Source organism: Pecten maximus, chromosome 10 (genome assembly GCF_902652985.1).
Source record: "Pecten maximus chromosome 10, xPecMax1.1, whole genome shotgun sequence".
Lineage (NCBI taxonomy): Eukaryota > Metazoa > Mollusca > Bivalvia > Pectinida > Pectinidae > Pecten > Pecten maximus.
This window is the reverse complement of record NC_047024.1, coordinates 14,499,149-14,515,447: the sequence shown is the minus strand read 5'-3', so window position 1 is coordinate 14,515,447 and position 16,299 is coordinate 14,499,149. Positions and strand designations below refer to the sequence as shown.

The window sequence follows — 16,299 nt, the reverse complement described above, 5'->3', positions numbered from 1 at the left end:
AACAAAATCATCGCTAGGGTTGACCCTTGGATAAGAGGCTGTGGCGGTTCTAAGACGGATTCTACCGCTAATAAACTTCAGCCCAGTTTAGGCATCTTAGAAATATTCTCTGTGTGCTTAGGCCTACTGTAGTCTAAGCTTACAGTAACGTCTACACACAAATAAAAAACGAATATGATGTTTAGTTCGCCATATCACTAGGGATTTAGCGGTCTAGTTTTACCAATTAAACAAAATTGGTGGTAAAAACTAAAAAGGACAATCAAAATCTAGTGATGATAAACCTGTGATAATAATAATAAAAAACTGTGTTAATAATAGAAACCTTGCGGTAATAATCAAACTATATGGTGTATTAAGCAGCAAGTGTCAAAAACTTCCACTGGGGTGAGGAAATTTCCACTTTTCTAATCTCTACTCTAGTGTATTAGACAAGTACCTTTCCGTCTTGCAGCGCCATTTTGGATAACGATTGGGGATGCAGGATCTAGATTTAACCGCCTCTTTTGAAAAGAGTTCCCACTCAACTTATTGCATCGGCACTCATACATTCTACATCCCGTGTTCTGCTTGAAGTGTTAAACACCAATACCGCACGGTATACACGGTATCCCGTGTTACGCTTCCTAGCGGCTAACCCCACTAACACAATACCGCTTGAAACGTATAACCTCAGTCGTATCGGTATACATATGAGTCCGAATCACTTCCTCCATTCACACTCAATATCAGTCAAACGTAATTATCGACATTAACAGCACTCTCTTACACTCGGTATTATATACAGCACAGCGTCAGCACCAGGATTATTGAGGGGTGTGTTCTATGACGTGTGTTCACCAAATGTAGCTTCCATAACAGAGACGTATACGATTGGTTTGCACTGTGGCCTTTGAAACGTTTTAGTGTAAACCTCTCTTATTCTTTTTTCACTTTTAATGAATATATGACATTTGGGGGTGTGAATCATACACAATGTATCGTTTAAGTCGTTAGTGAAAGTATAAGCAAGTCATCTGCCTCCTGTAATATAAGCATGGACTCTAATCATCCACAGGAGGGTACGTCATATTGTGAAAACGGATATCTTACGATGATTCATAGATATTATTCATTTGTCAAATAAGTATTTTAATCTACATCTCAAGTGATCATGAATGATTCTAAGCACAAGTTCGTTAATTTACATTACCGTGGTATTAATGTTTACATGTGATGCTTTAATATTACATGTTGTAAATATTATACATTGATAATGTCGCCCACTTGGAAGAAGAGTCTTGTGACTCAATGTATTATCGACTATCATCACCATCATTATTTCAATCTAGATCTCTAGTGACCATGAATGATTTATTATTTTATTCTACATCTCAAGTGACCATAAATGATTCATTATTTTATTCTACATCTAAAGTGACCGTGTCTGGCTTCACACAGTAGTATCACATGGCAAAAGCTTTACTCATATAAAAACGTATTGCTTTTGAAAAACAAGGAGAGAATATCAATATTATGGTGACTCGTTCGGGCCAAATATCAAATCTAGCATTCTCGCGTTTTCGGCCTACGCGAGAATGCGAAAACACGACGGCGAAACCGCAAGATTAGCCTCGCACTTTCGCCGTCGCGATTTCGCTCCCTCGACGTTGCGTTTTCGCATTCTCGTAGATTTGCTCCCTCGCCGTCCCGTTTTCGCATTCTCGTATTTTCGACCAAATGTCGAGAGAGCACTAACGAGCCACCATACAATATGCAAGTGTGAGTGCAATGTGGAAGTCTGACTTCAATTTGTTAAAAAAAAAAAATAGCAAAAAAATATGAAAACAAAAATAACAGATTAAATACACCACAGGTGCTCACTCTGTCAATACACACAATATGATGTGTAATAGGTGTATTGACAGACGATGCGAATACCTGTGTATGTACAAGCCCGAAAAAAAGTATTAAAAATTCTATGTTTTCTCTATGACAACCGCCGAATACAAAATAGAAATGTTCTCATTACAAGAACCGCGGGATGATAAACGAATCCACCGGACATGTCATTGAACATCAAAGACGAAGACTCTAATGTCGTATAAGGAAACACATAATTCCTCGGTGATATCATACTGTCAAAGAGCTGTGAAAGGGCTGTTAAAAAGACACGCCATGTAATGAATGAAATACTTTAAAAATGAATCTATATTTATCGAGAAATGTGTATAAACATCTGCCATCTACATGTTTCCTCTTTCTAGTTCAAGGAACCAAACGTAAGGATTTCCAGAAAGGAAGTTAGGAAAACCATAATTGGTCGAAACAAAAGTCCTATGCAATTTTAGTCTTTTGAAGAGGCTATAATAGTTTCATTATAAAAAGACAAAAATTCAATGAATGATAAAGACAGTTTTGAAAGACTACGGTATTGATTCTCATTATATCTTCATTAAGGTTTTCTAACATTTAACTTATTTTTGTAATTTGGTCATGATTTATATGTTATAAATCATAGAGTCTTTAAAGTTTAAATACTACACAATACAAACAGTAAAACTTCCGTGTTCCGTGTTGTCGAAGAGACAGTTGTCGTTGTCAACAATATGATAATTGAAATAAGACAAATCTGCTACCAATGATCAATGTATAAGGTTCTACCTAACTTTTAATCATACAAAATACAAACTACAGAAACAAAATATGTAAATAAACTTACTTGTCAGATGTCAGGATCCATGAACAAATGGATACCATCTCAACGATCGGTTTTAAGGTTGATGCTCTGATAAATAAAAAAAACATGTTTTAAAAAACAACACATTATTAACATGATGTTGATAAGCGAGATGTAAATGACAAGAACAGGAAGTAGGGGGGCATGTTTTATATATACATGTATCTACAACGACAAATGAGTAAAGGAATATTCCTAAGAGTACATTAATGGTAAAATGGAGCTCCAGCGGGTTGTCATCTTGAAGATAAACTCATGAAAATGGTAACATATCATAATGAGTCAGCATGGCCGAAATACATGGAAATTTGTCTTTTGCTGACGTTGTATGGGGTAACAATGACATTTTTACAATGACATTCGGTAAATTGACCTCCCTTACTGACGTCCATGCAAAATTCAAAGAGGGCATCAAATGTTGTACCTACTTAGAAGTATGTCCAATTACGGCATCTATAATACGGCAAATTCTTTGGTCACTATGTTTGCTGATTTCATCTGAAAAACTGGCGTTGGCTGAGTACTTTTGTGTAAATACTTATTTGTTGGGAATTAAAGGGCTACCTAAGTTGGAATAGGTATGATACAATGAAATATGTTTAATCAAAAATGTATATACTTAGAGTATTGTTGAAAACAAATCAAATGAAGAACTATTATATTTCAAAGTGACCTTTTGCTGAAAATCATTTCAGTGCCCCGTAGAGAGGGTGTAAGAATGGCTCCTATCTGGTTGTATGGTCGCAAAAGACGATTAAACAACTACAACTGTATATCCTTCCCAATGTCACCATTGACACTGTCCCAATTTTAGTCTTAAAAGTCTTTTTTTTTCTACTCCTGCTGAACGCTCAGTATTAAAGCGTGGGGCGACTGGTTCACTCATTGCCAATATAATGTGATCGAGTGGGTTGTCCTGCTGGGTGTCTTCGGCAGTATGCTTCAGTGAGATCGCACTATAAAGTCGACATCAGATCAATGGTATCACAAGGTGACAAACATACCGCAGCCTCCAAACACACACACTACACACATGTATTTCGCACACAGAAGGCCATGACCTTAGCTGTTAAACAATGCAAAACCAAACTGGTCATTTCAACCACATGTTATCATTATTTGGATATACCAAATAAGTATCTTGATGACTATTAACTAGACAGCGCCTGAAGTGTTTCTTCTCATCAAACACTAGAGTAAGCCTTGGCTTCCGGCGTGACTAGATATACATATCAATGGATGCTTAGTCATGGCTCCGTACTTCCTGGATGAGGAGAACGCCCAGATTAACTTACTCGTAATGATCGCTAATCTAGGGGCTTCTATTTTTACCGTAAGCCATTTGACAACGATATGTGTCTTTTAAATATGTGTTTGAAAACAGAATCATGTCAATAAAATATTGAAAAAAAATGATAAAAATGTTCTTCGGGAAAAATTATCCTTCAGTTGGCTGTATTGAGTCAATGCCGACCATTACTGCAGGGTATCTGCATGTCAAGGTATGACAGTATTTATAGATATACACAATGTATTATAATTATAGACTTCTTGTTACTATGGTAAAAGAGGCATTTTTTTCATTATGGAAAAGATAAGTGTTTGAAATTACCGCGCATAAACTACATATGATTTATAAAATATTGTTACTTTTAAAACTTATTTTTTGAATATTCTGTTTCCTAGTAGTTCCATACACAAGACCACGTGAGATGTGAGGACATCGCAACCCTGCATCATCAACGTGCTGGAAAACTCGGTCTCTGCCGAAGACTTCCTCACATTAAAATTTAAGATTTAAGTTCAAAATACAAAATACACAACAGGTACAATGAAATGTTCATCCGAGATTATCTCTCCCTTGTTGTTTTGTAGGATATAAAAACGTATATGTACTCGAAAAAACTTTAAATGGCTTTAATTTGATAATTCAATCATCTTACAAATATATTACCTTGCTGAATAGAAGGCCAATATAAGAACCGGTTCCTGAGGTAGCCGTATATCTGCCCCAGCATCATCAACCCTAGTCTGTGAGATAGGGCGTGCTGTTATAGAACACATCTCTGATAAGGTCATCTAAACACTAGAGACAGAACATTTTAACATGACATGTCGGACTTTCTTGTTGCCTCCTATACTGAAGACCTGACATAGAAGTTCAGACATATTTTCCAGTTTGCGTTGTTTTCTGTTTCACAATTTACAACGAACAACCGGAATTGTTGATCTAAACATTATTTTCTTTTCAATATCATGAAAGCGGCGAAGTCGTGTAACAAAGTTCAATGTACAAAACATCTTAATTACATGCTCATCGAAGCACAGCTAGGCGTCTGCATCTGATTAGTATTATGATAAAGTATATATTAGCGCCTACTCCAACTACAGCGATCGGAGTAAGCCTTCTGTAAGGTCATTATTGAAGAGGACACTTTATAGTATAAAAATGCTAATTGTTTTATGGATTTTGCTTTCAAAGTCAAACTCTTTTATGAAAACAAATCGAGTTAAATTTCCCTCGGGAAATCATGCTGGAATATGTTTAAATCTAATTTTTGTCATTCCAGGAATAATTGCAACGTAATACTGGTTCTTCTGTGTTCGTCATCGTTTTTGCGTGCACCTCGAATTCAAATCCAGTCTAACAATGCCGCTGGCAGCTAAATAGTTATGCTTGTCTTTACGGAAACATGTAAAGGGGTAGTTTTACCTTTGTACATACCGTGATGTGTAGCCACGACAAACCACACATATAAACGACACCTTGTTTACTGTCTTCAAATGTCACTTTGTTGCCGTGAAAAGGTGACATTGACTATTCATTTTTAAATGTTTCTTTGATTCCGCGAAAAGACATAAGTCGTCATTCTTGTTCGATAGTTAGAGAGTTGTTTATCAAAGTACCATTTTATTTCGCATGGTACATATTAATGCTGGTTACGACATAAACGTGACCTTGAATGCTATTGTACACGAGAGCAAAACGACTTGATCTACAACGATTGTATTTGAAATACGTTCCATAACTACTCGCGTTTGCATAATGTCCGCCCGGTTTAGTTATTTTCGCTTGTTGGTGAGTTATACCAAGAATTCCAATGTGAGCTCTATCGAGTTATTATCGTAAAGTTTCTGATTGAGAAAGCTGGTCTTCTCTTCCAGTAAATGGTTCGTTGGAATTTCAGTAATGCACTTCTGTATTTGAGACAGACTGATACCAGACGCCGTACCACAGCATTTATAATATGTATAAACTCACGGGTCCTTTGAGATCAACTAATAATATTTTCACACGAGTGCACGTCATTTTAATTTGATAAATATTCTAAACATTCATATGATTTGAGAACAATACATCTAGCTACAACTGACATGTAGGCCTATATGCTCATGGGTACCCGACATATTGTACAATGAAGGGCATCGCAATGCACTCTTGGGATACTGACATGCAGAGTTTTATAATTACGTTATTCCCCTCACAATGCCTGTATACATGTTCTGTCAACTATAATTACGTGTTAACTGAAATGGACTGATTATCAGCAGTAAACTCATTATCACCCGGTACTGTCTAAGGTCAGACAGGACGACATGCTGGGCCTCAATAATGTAGATTATGTATGATTACATATATAACATTTTTACCTCAAGGGTTGTACAAAATATCCACAGGATATCAACACCTTTCAATTCTAATTGAGAGGGGGGCGCTAAGGGCTTAACATGTTCCTATACCATATTTACGCAAAGTTCTGCCAGCGCCCGATTATTTCTAATTGAAGAGTCATTTGATGTGCTGTGGGTGTTGGACCTTGTGGTTAATAGTGATCTGGGGGTCAGGCCTTGGGGAAAATTCATTCTGGGTTATAGGAGCGTGACAAGCTCCTGTATCTTAAAGCTTTTATACCTAACAGGTGACTGAGGAAACACAGAGTAGGTCAAAACGAATGTCAAAATCTCGATGGGAACATGTAATAGCCCCATAATTCAATTAATTCCATAATGTTCTTAATGGATTTCAAGAGAACATAAAGAACAGGTGTTTGTTCTGAAACGTGTCGATCTCCAAATGACTTTAAAATTAACAAATTCCTAATAACGATATATATCTCAACAACGACAATTATCTGATATGTTAGCTTTTATTTTGTTTTAATTTAATACCATAAACAATCCTTTGCGTAAAAAAAAATTACAAAGTATTTCATAATATACTAAGTTAATACCAGGTATATTCAGTTTACCACAAGCTTTTTTGCTGACACAGCAGTTCCAATTATTCTGATGTTTTATCAACTTTTTTTTTCTTATAATGATCTGGTGTCGATCATCCAATGCCACAATGATATAACAAAAAAATGATAAAACATGAGAATTATTTGGACTACTTACACAGTATAACTACACATTCAACACAATGCTGATCAGAAAACTGTTCTACAACTCATTAACAATAAAGAAGGCAAACTTGCATATTAGCTAATGTGTGTGTATATATATATACTTGTGCATTGTTACATAGATATTAAGTTACAATTGATTAGTACTGCACTATTGATATGAACTCATTACACTAACAACAAACAATAGCAATACTGTCAGAACAAAGAAACTAACATTCAACAATTCTACATTTCATACCTGTCTTACATTACTTTAACTTATCATTTAACATTTTCCTCAAAAGTCAGGCGTGTGACAAACACAATAATTCTAAGATTGACTTATTTTGTTTATTTATTTATTTATTTATTTTTTGTACTTTTAATGAACATTTTCTTCTGAAGTGTTAAATAAGCATTTTTATTCTAAAGTTTTATATCAGTAACTTTAAATTAAGCAGTCATTTGTTTGATTATTCTAACTGTATTGGTGTACAATATCCTATAAACAATCTACACAACACTTGACTTATGGTTAAATGCCCAAACAGGATATTCTTCATTTAGAATTGACAACATTCTGATCAATCAGAGTTATCTCCCTTCGTTGTATCATGTAAGCGATTGCTTGACAAGTACTGCTGGTGGGGGCTGAGAATGACTAACACAGATTAAAACAATACCCGTAAATAAAGTATTTGGAAGATCACGTGACTAGCAACCCAGTAGGATATTAAGTAACATCATGGGTCACAGAACAGACCATGATCCTCCTAATGCTGACTAGTGTAATAACTACTGTATGATGTATTTATATTATTAGCACATATCAGTGTTATTTAAACGATTTCCTATATCTTAAAACTTCATTTGTATACAATGTATCAACGAATAGTAAATAGCTCGGTATTACATAGGTATATTGTTATTTAGATAAAATAAAGTTTTAAATATGTTGTTTTATCAAATAAATAAAAACACTGTAGCTATTTCTTGAACCTTATAAAAATACCCATATTAAACACATCATTTTAAAAAGACACTTAAGTATTTCAAACCAAATCTAAAAGCAACAACTGATTCATACATGTAAAATCACTTCTGCATCTTGATTCATGTTTTAAAAGTGAGAATTTAAAAGTATTATCGGCACTATAAATGTTTAACAATAACAAAACATAATAACTTAACAACATTTAAGACTTAGAATAAAATATTTGTACAGAAAGTCTTATTTACATAACAGCAACATTCCAATAAACATGACTGGCTATAAGCAAATGGCATACACCGAATTAAAATTAATGTTTTTCTAGTTTTCTTAGAGTATTTTGATCTCAAAATATAAAAATGTCTCATTCATAAAAAAATAAATACTTTTTATATGTACATTTAGCACAGTCCCGTAAATCCTCATCTTTGACTATGAAGAGTCCCACTTATCATCAGGAATCACACAGCGTTGTCACTGTGTTTGATACTGTAGTAGCTGACAGCTTGCTCTCATGTGCATGTGGCAGTAGGACTACTTCCTGTCGAATATGTTCATCAACTTCCTGTTCAAGGTTTGGGTTGTGTTCTATAAAGCTATCCCATGATGCTTTGCTGGTGTCTGACACAGTTGCTGTACTGCTAGAGGTCTTAATTGTCTCTATGGTATTGGGAATGTCCAGGTCCACATTATCAATGTTATAAATCTCCTGGAAGTTGTAGGTTTGGGAATTGTTTTCATCCTTATAGTAATAAGCTATAGCAGACTCCATTTCATTGGAGATGTGGAGGCATTGTTCAAATGTGTCAAAGATGAGCTGGCAAGGGACATTTGAAGCCTGCAGCTGCTCCAAGTCAGTACTGATGGACACATTCTGGCCCCGCCCCTGTGACAGGAGCTCGATTCCATTCATATCCATGTGCTCCATTCGACCCTCAAGGTTACGTAAAGATTGAATAGAGTTTGGATGATCAGTTTCAAAATCAACAGCGAATCCAATGTTGAGGTTACGGACAATTGGTTCCTCAGGAACAGGTAGGAAGTGATCATTGGATGCAAGAGCTCTCTCGATGTCCCCACCACTAGGATAATTCACCTCCGTTATTGCCAGCTGACAAGTAAACCTGTTAAACAAGGACAAACTTTATCATAACAACAGAATCAGTATAAAATGTATTCTTACAGTACCGTTAATATCTGCAAATAACCCCCTTCTTTAACTTTACAGAACTAGTAAGCTAAGAGTGGTGAACAAATGCTCCCTGAATTTTATAACTAAATTTTTACGCGAATTTTATAACTAAATTTTTGCGCTAGAGAAGAAGTTTATTTGGGGATAAATATGGTATTCTATCCTAGGATTCATTGCAAAAACACACTGACATTTTTTTACTCTGTAACTATGGTTACATTAGACCAAAAAATCAGACAGCAGCGTTAAGTATGAAAAATAAGAATGGATCTGACAATTACTGACAATTACTGACAACATAACAGCTTTACGATATTTTTTTATTGTGACACTGACATACAGTATAATAGTATAACTGTGTTCTGTGTGAACACGTTTTCCAATTCAAAATAAAAAACACAAATTGGCAAATCTTTTACTTCATTCTACATGTATTATAGAAGATTGCAAAAAAAAAAAAAGATTTTTCTGCACAAAAGATTGAAATTAATTTAAAATGTTTGATTTACAATGTATTTGTTGTGTGAACATTTATCAATATCAAATGTTATTTGTGCAGATACACTCACTGTTTTCATGGTAGATACAAAACCATGAAATACAACCAATTAAAGTCGAAATACGCTGCTGCTTAATGTTTTAAGTCACTAAAATTTTGAACATCAACAAACTCTTAATGCTGCAGAAACAAGGAAAGAAAATACCCTGTCACATTTCCTGGTATACGACTGATGTAACGTTGACAACACGACTGTCTGTAATGGTGACTTACCTTGCTGTATACTTCCTACTGTGTCGAGATAAGTGGGATAACAAATACTGCAGGAGTTCTCTCCCTTCCACATACAAAGTCCGTACATCATTTGGCAGTGATGGTAAATACTGAAGTGCCCTACAGTCAAAAGAAATGTGTGAAAGTTTTAATTCTCCCATATAGAAATAGTGAATACAATTTTAGATAAAATCTTGACTGGCTATATTATTGTAGCTCTGAGAAAAGATTTTTTATGCATAATCAGTAAAAATGAAACTAAAGGAAATGGGATAATTAAAGGAATTGATTTGTACTAAACTATAACTTAAAAGTATCAAAAATGATATTAAAGAAAATACTGTTATTTCATTCAAAGATATCAAGGCTATATAGAGAAGTATCAGCCATACCTTAGAACACACAACTGTTTGGCACCAAAAATACATTGCTACTTATTATAAAACCTACCACACAATATACAAGAGGCCCAGAGGGCCTGTATCGCTCACCTGGTTTCATGAGATATGAAACAAGAATGATGCTGAAGTATATTTGTTACTGGTATTGCTATGTCAATATATATCATAAGTATTTTATATGGGTACATGTACATTGGTTTTATTTTAATACTGAAAATTCCAAAAAGTGCATTAATCCATGAAATGATAATGACTTTTGGCCCGACCTCATAGGGATGCTACCACACAAATGTGAGTGATATCCATTGCTTAGTTTCAGAGAAGAACTTGTTTAGACCAATTGACCCCTTTTGACCCTGACCTCTGCCCCCTTGGGGGTCAGCTTCTTCCTTTATGCAATTTTGAATCCCTACCCCAATAGGATGCTACCAGTCAAATCATTGCTAAGTTTCAAAGAATAAGTTGTTTAAATCAATTTAGCCAAATTGACCACCATTGCTTGGTTTCAGAGAAGAAGTCGTTTATATCAATATAGCCAAATTGACCACATTCGGCCCCGCCCCTCAGGCCCCTGGGGGGGTCATCCCCATCATTTGTACAATTTTGAATCCCCACCCCATAATGATGCTACCAGGCAAATATGAGCGATATCCATTGCTTGGTTCCAGAGAAGAAGTCAATTATATGAATATAGCCCAATTGACCACATTTGGCCCCACCCCTCAGGCCCCTGGGGGGTAAGCCCCATCATTTGTACAATTTTGAATCCCCACCCCATAATGATGCTACGAGGCAAATATGAGCGATAGCCATTGCTTGGTTTCAGAGAAGAAGTCGTTTATATCAATATAGCCAAATTGATCACATTCGGCCCCGCCCCTCAGGCCCCTGGGGGGTCATCCCCATCATTTGTACAATTTTGAATCCCCACCCCATAATGATGCTACCAGGCAAATATGAGTGATAGCCTTTGCTTGGTTTCAGAGAAGAAGTTGTTTATATCAATATAGCCGGATTGACCACATTTGGCCCCGCCCCTCAGGCCCCTGGGGGGTCAGCCCCATCATTTGTACAATTTTGAATCCCCACCCCATAGTGATGCTACCTGGCAAATATGAGCGATAGCCATTGCTTGGTTTCAGAGAAGAAGTCGTTTATATCAATAGCTCCAAATTGACCCCTTTTGGCCCCACCCCAGAGGCCCCCAGGCCCCCATCATTTGTACAATTTTGAGTCCCCTACCCATAGGGATGCTTCTGACCAAATTTGTTCAATTTCTGATCAGCGGTTATGAAGAAGAAGTCAAATAAGTCAATTGTTGACGGACGGACGGACGGACGGACGCCACGGTATGGCATAAGCTCACCTTGGTCCTTCAGACCAGGTGAGCTAATAATTCACTCTTATAAAAACCTATCATTAACTCACAAAATCTCTTACAAAATCTTAAAACTGATTCTGTTTCTGGTACAGGTATATTCACCTTAGTGTGTAAGTATAGAGTATGTCCGCAGGCAGTATCCAGGGCGTACCCATGGCAAACAGTAGACGTAATGCTCGGTTCTGTCTTACACAACCAATAATTCCCTTGTTCATGGAATCAGTTGTCGCCTGAAAAGCTGGAAATTAGAAACAAAAATATTATGATCATGTGTACCTTGCTTACTGATAGTGTATATATCATTTGAAGCTAATCAGAACTTTTTATAAGTTATCAGGAATTCTAGAAACCCACCAAAATTTTACATAATTTACGTATACACAATTACCTTAGTACATGTATAAAAAAATCCACATATCTAATTTTAACAAAACACTCTCAAAGTAATGAAGCTAAATACATTTTCTTAATGAGGACACCAACTGTTTCTGAAGTTAGTAACAGTAATATTCTAGACAAATTATCAATTACGCTGAAACCCTTTAGTATAAAATCACACATATTGTAAGATAATAGTTCTTTGTCATACATGTTTATTGATTTTTGTATGAGCTAAACCCAAGGGTGAGTGTTCTATTGTGACATCTGGACAATGGTGTGAATAAATGACCACCAGACTGCCCCAAGGTCACACAACCAAACTGTCCAGGTAACATTCACACCTAACATCCTGGTTACATGTATTGGACCAGGTATATACACCCACAGCTACAACTTGATCTAGGTCTGTATAAACACTCTATCCAGTGTATAACACCCACAGCTACAACTTGATCTAGGTCTGTAATACAGTGTATAAACACTGTATCCAGTGTATAACACCCACAGCTACAACTTGATCTAGGTCTGTATAAACACTGTATCCAGTGTATAACACTCACAGCTACAACTTGATCTAGGTTTGTAATACAGTGTATAAACACTGTATCCAGTGTATAACACCCACAGCTACAACTTGATCTACGTTTGTAATACAGTGTATAAACACTGTATCCAGTGTATAACACCCACAGCTACAACTTGATCTAGGTCTGTAATACAGTGTATAAACACTGTATCCAGTGTATAACACTCACAGCTACAACTTGATCTAGGTTTGTAATACAGTGTATAAACACTGTATCCAGTGTATAACACTCACAGCTACAACTTGATCTAGGTTTGTAATACAGTGTATAAACACTGTATCCAGTGTATAACACTCACAGCTACAACTTGATCTAGGTCTGTATAAACACTGTATCCAGTGTATAACACCCACAGCTACAACTTGATCTAGGTCTGTAATACAGTGTATAAACACTGTATCCAGTGTATAACACCCACAGCTACAACTTGATCTAGGTCTGTAATACAGTGTATAAACACTGTATCCAGTGTATAACACTCACAGCTACAACTTGATCTAGGTTTGTAATACAGTGTATAAACACTGTATCCAGTGTATAACACTCACAGCTACAACTTGATCTAGGTCTGTATAAACACTGTATCCAGTGTATAACACTCACAGCTACAACTTGATCTAGGTCTGTACAAACACTGTATCCAGCGTATAACACTCACAGCTACAACTTGATCTAGGTCTGTACAAACACTGTATCCAGTGTATAACACTCACAGCTACAACTTGATCTAGGTCTGTACAAACACTGTATCCAGCGTATAACACTCACAGCTACAACTTGATCTAGGTCTGTATAAACACTCTATCTAGTGTATAACACCCACAGCTACAACTTGATCTAGGTCTGTATAAACACTCTATCTAGTGTATAACACCCACAGCTACAACTTGATCTAGGTCTGTATAAACACTGTATCCAGTGTGTAACACACACAGCTACAACTTGATCTAGGTCTGTATAAACACCATCCAGTGTATAACACTCACAGCTACAACTTGATCTAGGTCTGTATAAACACTGTATCCAGTGTATAACACTCACAGCTATAACTTGATCTAGGTCTGTATAAACACTGTATCCAGTGTATAACACGCACAGCTACAACTTGATCTAGGTCTGTATAAACACTGTATCCAGTGTATAACACTCACAGCTACAACTTGATCTAGGTCTGTATAAACACTGTATCTAGTGTATAACACTCACAGCTACAACTTGATCTAGGTCTGTATAAACACCATCCAGTGTATAAGCAATTGTTACAGATGCATTCTACCTGGCAATTTCTCAAAGACAGATGACAAAATGATGGAAAAAAGGTGCCAGAAATAAGTCCCCAGGAGCCTTCAGCTCAGGTGACCTAAATATTAAAATTCTGTGTAATCTTACTGAAAAACAAGCTTTTCTCCGAACTTTGCTTCCTTTATATCTCAATTTTTCTACTGTCTGAAAAATCACAAATCGAGTTGTCCATGTCCATATATTTTATTCTGCCTGTATTTTTTTTTTATATTTAAGTTCCCCAACAGACATTGAACAATAAATGCAGATGTGAACACAAGAATAACAGGTGTCCCTACAAAATATCCTGTGATAAATCATAATTATTTTTAAAGTTTTCTATTAAGAACCGTGTACATACCTTTAACAACCGGCGCTGGCAGTGTGTCTATTAGTGCCACTTGAACCTTCTTTTTACAGTCTGCGCATTCTTCATCTTCCTCATGGTTCCCCTCACACACCTCGTCTATCTCTTCCTCTGAAGTTTCCTCTCCTGAAGACGATTCCTCCTCCAGATGGTCGTCAAATGCAGCTCCTGGCAGACTTTTGGATACCGAAACGATGGCTGATCGAACACTGAGGTGTCGTGTACAAGAAATCAAATCTGAAGTAATAAAGATTCATAGAAGAATGTTCAGCAGGGTTTTTATAATATGACCTAATGATACTTTGTAATTGTTGTTATTAAAACATGAAGTCTTGTCACAATTTATAGAAATATTCATCATATATTCTCTCTCCTATTTATAGAAATATTCATCATATATTCTCTCTCCTATTTATTTTGATCTTTATGTAAATAAGGTATGGTTCCCATGTTGACTTGTGAAACAAATGGTTCTTCTTTTCAAAGTTTTGATTTCTTTTCCTGGATTCTTAACCATATAGTATAGCCTTTTGATATACTTCAATAACTTTGATTTTACTGGTAATAAGAAACCCAGCAGATGTCATGTGGACAGTAAACCAGTACGATTAACATGTTATTTCTTCTGCTTGGGTTATTTTCATTCTCATCTATATGTAGTGTTATATACACTTTGATAACAGGTCATATTAAACCTACATCATACATTTCTTAACAAGATGCTTAAAATCCATACATCATTGTTTACTGTATAACATGGAATGTTTGTAAACTTTCTTACATGGTTTGGAGCTTCAAATCATTTTGCCGTACGAACTTTTGAAGCTAGCCCAGGCCAACGATAATATACCAATAATATATGCAACCATATATGTTGTATTCATTAGCAGGGTTCAGTAGCAACCATGAAACAACAAAACCTTATACACAATGAATGTTTCTGTTACACAGTATATGGTGTCAGTGTGACAATTTTAAAACAATGAATGTTTAATGATACACAGTATATTGTGTGACAATTTTAACCAGAACAAAGACTGGACAATCTAACAGTTTATTTATATGTACACTCACTGTTTCTCTGTAAAAACTTGAGACAATCATCGAAACCCTCCTGGCACATATCGCTGAGGATTTCTGGGTGGGGTGGAAAGAGTGCCCGGCTTATGCGATACAGATTATCACCAGAACACTGGAAGCTAGTGTTGGCCAAAGTGATGTGCATTAGGTTAGCCGATGGATCTCGGGGACATATGTCGCTCTCGCCACAAAACGGTGACACAGTGACTGTGTCATTGTTTAGTTGTGGGATATTGTCACTTAGACCACCGTCTACATACCTCTGCAAAGGAAACAAGATACCAACGTAGGTTATAGGAGCAACACAAAGAGAATACGGATATACATTTTTAATGTTCTACGTACACGTTTTAACTTAAATTTTTACCTAACAAATTAAAAAGATTAACAAGGCCTATAATCTCGACAAATGACATATAAACACTTACCTAGTTAATCAAACTAATAAAACAACAATAAAAACACTGTTTTAGTCTAATAATTACATTTTTCATGATAATCTAACATGTCCACATATTGGTAAAGATACTTTTATCACACACCTGCTCTTACTACTAAATATCAAATTATCAATCTGATTAAAATAAACTACACTCTGCTACATAAATTGATCAAGATATGATTCTAATCAGATTGATCAAATTATGAAAGTCTCATAAATTCCATAGGACACAGTTATTCATGCCGGGATCCTCTCTTAAACACAGTGTTTGTAAACTGTCAAAAACATGTTACCTCTAATTTTCTAGGAGTGCAAAT

The 16,299-nt window shown here is 35.9% G+C and overlaps 1 protein-coding gene across 1 annotated transcript; it reads right to left on the bottom strand.

Moving 5' to 3' along the window:
* Window positions 1–6,848: 6,848 nt before the first annotated feature.
* LOC117335822 (patatin-like phospholipase domain-containing protein 2) lies at window positions 6,849–15,802 on the bottom strand (the record flags this gene model as incomplete). Its single annotated transcript, XM_033896033.1, is given in 5 exon segments — window positions 6,849–9,222; window positions 10,063–10,182; window positions 11,947–12,082; window positions 14,455–14,697; window positions 15,535–15,802. Coding segments are annotated over 5 exon segments (1,437 nt in total), but the record flags the coding sequence as incomplete, so codon positions are not given.
* Window positions 15,803–16,299: the final 497 nt, after the last annotated feature.